The sequence below is a fragment of the Oxyura jamaicensis genome, unplaced genomic scaffold (assembly GCF_011077185.1).
Source record: "Oxyura jamaicensis isolate SHBP4307 breed ruddy duck unplaced genomic scaffold, BPBGC_Ojam_1.0 oxyUn_random_OJ70219, whole genome shotgun sequence".
In the NCBI taxonomy this organism is placed as follows: Eukaryota; Metazoa; Chordata; class Aves; order Anseriformes; family Anatidae; genus Oxyura; species Oxyura jamaicensis.
In genome coordinates this window covers 332-2,695 of record NW_023309851.1, presented here as the reverse complement: position 1 = coordinate 2,695, position 2,364 = coordinate 332, and the positions used below count along the sequence as shown (strand labels likewise).

At 50.8% G+C, this 2,364-nt stretch overlaps 1 protein-coding gene across 1 annotated transcript; it reads left to right on the top strand.

Annotated features, from left to right (window-relative positions):
- Position 1: 1 nt before the first annotated feature.
- Positions 2-298, top strand: LOC118159409 (protein GVQW1-like; the record flags this gene model as incomplete). The annotated part of the gene is given in 2 exon segments (XM_035313996.1): positions 2-73; positions 75-298. Coding segments are annotated over 2 exon segments (296 nt in total), but the record flags the coding sequence as incomplete, so codon positions are not given.
- Positions 299-2,364: the final 2,066 nt, after the last annotated feature.

Genomic DNA, 2,364 nt, shown 5'->3' with positions numbered 1-2,364 from the left:
GTTCAAGCGATTCTCCTGCCTCAGCCTCCTGATTAGCTGGGATTACAGGCATGGGCCACCGTGCCTGGCTGATGTTTGTACTTTTAGTAGAGACGGTGTTTTTCCATGTTGGTCAGGCTGGTCTCCCACTCCCAACCTCAGGTGGTCCGCCTGCCTTAGCCTCCCAAAGTGCTGGGATGACAGGCGTGAGCCACCGCGCCCAGCCTCTCTCTCTCTCTCTCTCTCTCTCTCGCTCGCTTGCTTGCTTTCTTGCTTGCTTGCTTTCGTGCTTTCTTGTTTTCTCGCTTTCTTTCTTTCTTTTGTTTCTTTCCTGCTTGCTTTCTTGCTTGATTGCTTTCGTGCTTTCTTGCTTTCTTGTTTTCTTTCTTTCTTTTGTTTCTTTCTTTCTTGCTTCCTTGTTTTCTTGCTTTCTTGCTTGCTTGCTTTCGTGCTTTCTTGTTTTCTTGCTTTCTTTCTTTTGTTTCTTTCTTGCTTGCTTTCTTGCTTCCTTGTTTTCTTGCTTTCTTGCTTGCTTGCTTTCGTGCTTTCTTTCTTGCTTTCTTTTCTTTCTTTCTTTTCTTTTTCTTTCTTTCTTGCTTTCTTTTCTTTCATTCATTCATTCTTTCTTTCTTTCCTTTCTTTCTTTCTTTCTTTCTATCTTTCTTTCTTTCTTTCTTTCTTTCTTTCTTTCTTTCTTTCTGTTTCGTCCTTTTGAGACAGAGTTTCACTCTTGTTTCCACGGCTAGAGTGCAATGGCGCGATCTTGGCTCACCGCACCTTCCGCCTCCCGGGTTCGAGCGCTTCTCCTGCCTCAGCCTCCCGATTAGCGGGGATTACAGGGAGGCACCCCCACGCCTGGCTTGGCTGATGTTTGTGTTTTTAGTAGGCACGCCGTGTCTCTCCATGTTGCTCAGGCTGGTCTCCAACTCCCGACCTCCTGTGATGCGCCCACCTCGGCCTCTCGAAGTGCTGGGATGACGGGCGTGAGCCACCGTGCCCGGCCTGTTGACTCATTTCGCTTTTTTATTTCTTTCGTTTCCACGCGTTTACTTATATGTATTAATGTAAACGTTTCTGTACGCTTATATGCAAACAACGACAACGTGTATCTCTGCATTGAATACTCTTGCGTATGGTAAATACGTATCGGTTGTATGGAAATAGACTTCTGTATGATAGATGTAGGTGTTTGTGTTATACAAATAAATACACATCGCTCTATAAAGAAGGGATCGTCGATAAAGACGTTTATTTTACGTATGAAAAGCGTCGTATTTATGTGTGTAAATGAACGAGCGTACGTAGTTATCTCTGTTTTCTTTCTTCCTCTCCTTCGTGTTTTTCTTCCTTCCTTTCTTCCTTTCTCTCCTTCTTTAGGTTTTTCTTCCTCTCTTCCTTTCCTTCTTTCTCTCTTTCTGTCCTTTTTTCCTTCGTGCTTTATTTCTCTTTCGTTCCCTGTGTTTCCTTCTTTTTTCTTTCCTCTCTGTTTCTTTTTCCCTTCTTTCCTTCGTTTCTTTCCTCATTCTTTCTCTCTTTTTCGTGTTTCTTTCCTTTCCGTCTGTCTTTTAAAAAATGGAGTGTTTCAGAAGTTTACTTTGTGTATCTACGTTTTCTAAATTGTCTCTCTTTTCTCCATTTTCTTCCTCCCTCCCTCCCTCCCTCCCTCCCTGCTCCCTTCCCTCCCTCCTTCCCTTTCGCCATCTGTCTCTTTTCCCCACTCCCCTCCCCCCGTCTGTCTCTGCGTGGATTCCGGAAGAGCCTACGCATTCTGCCTCTCCGTGTGTCTGCAGCGACCCGCGACCGAGTCCTTGTGTGTTCTTTCTCCCTCCCTCCCTCCCTCCCTCCCTCCCTCCCTGCTTCCGAGAGGCATCTCCAAACACCCACGCGCCGTGGGTTGTCTTCTGACTCTGTCGCGGTCGAGGCAGAGACGCGTTTTGGGCACCGTTTGTGTGGGGTTGGGGCAGAGGGGCTGCGTTTTCGGCCTCGGGAAGAGCTTCTCGACTCACGGTTTCGCTTTCGCGGTCCACGGGCCGCCCTGCCAGCCGGATCTGTCTCGCTGACGTCCGCGGCGGTTGTCGGGCTCCATCTGGCGGCCGCTTTGAGATCGTGCTCTCGGCTTCCGGAGCTGCGGTGGCAGCTGCCGAGGGAGGGGACCGTCCCCGCTGTGAGCTAGGCAGAGCTCCGGAAAGCCCGCGGTCGTCAGCCCGGCTGGCCCGGTGGCGCCAGAGCTGTGGCGCGTCGCTTGTGAGTCACAGCTCTGGCGTGCAGGTTTATGTGGGGGAGAGGCTGTCGCTGCGCTTCTGGGCCCGCGGCGGGCGTGGGGCTGCCCGGGCCGGTCGACCAGCGCGCCGTAGCTCCCGAGGCCCGAGCCGCGACCCGCGGGGA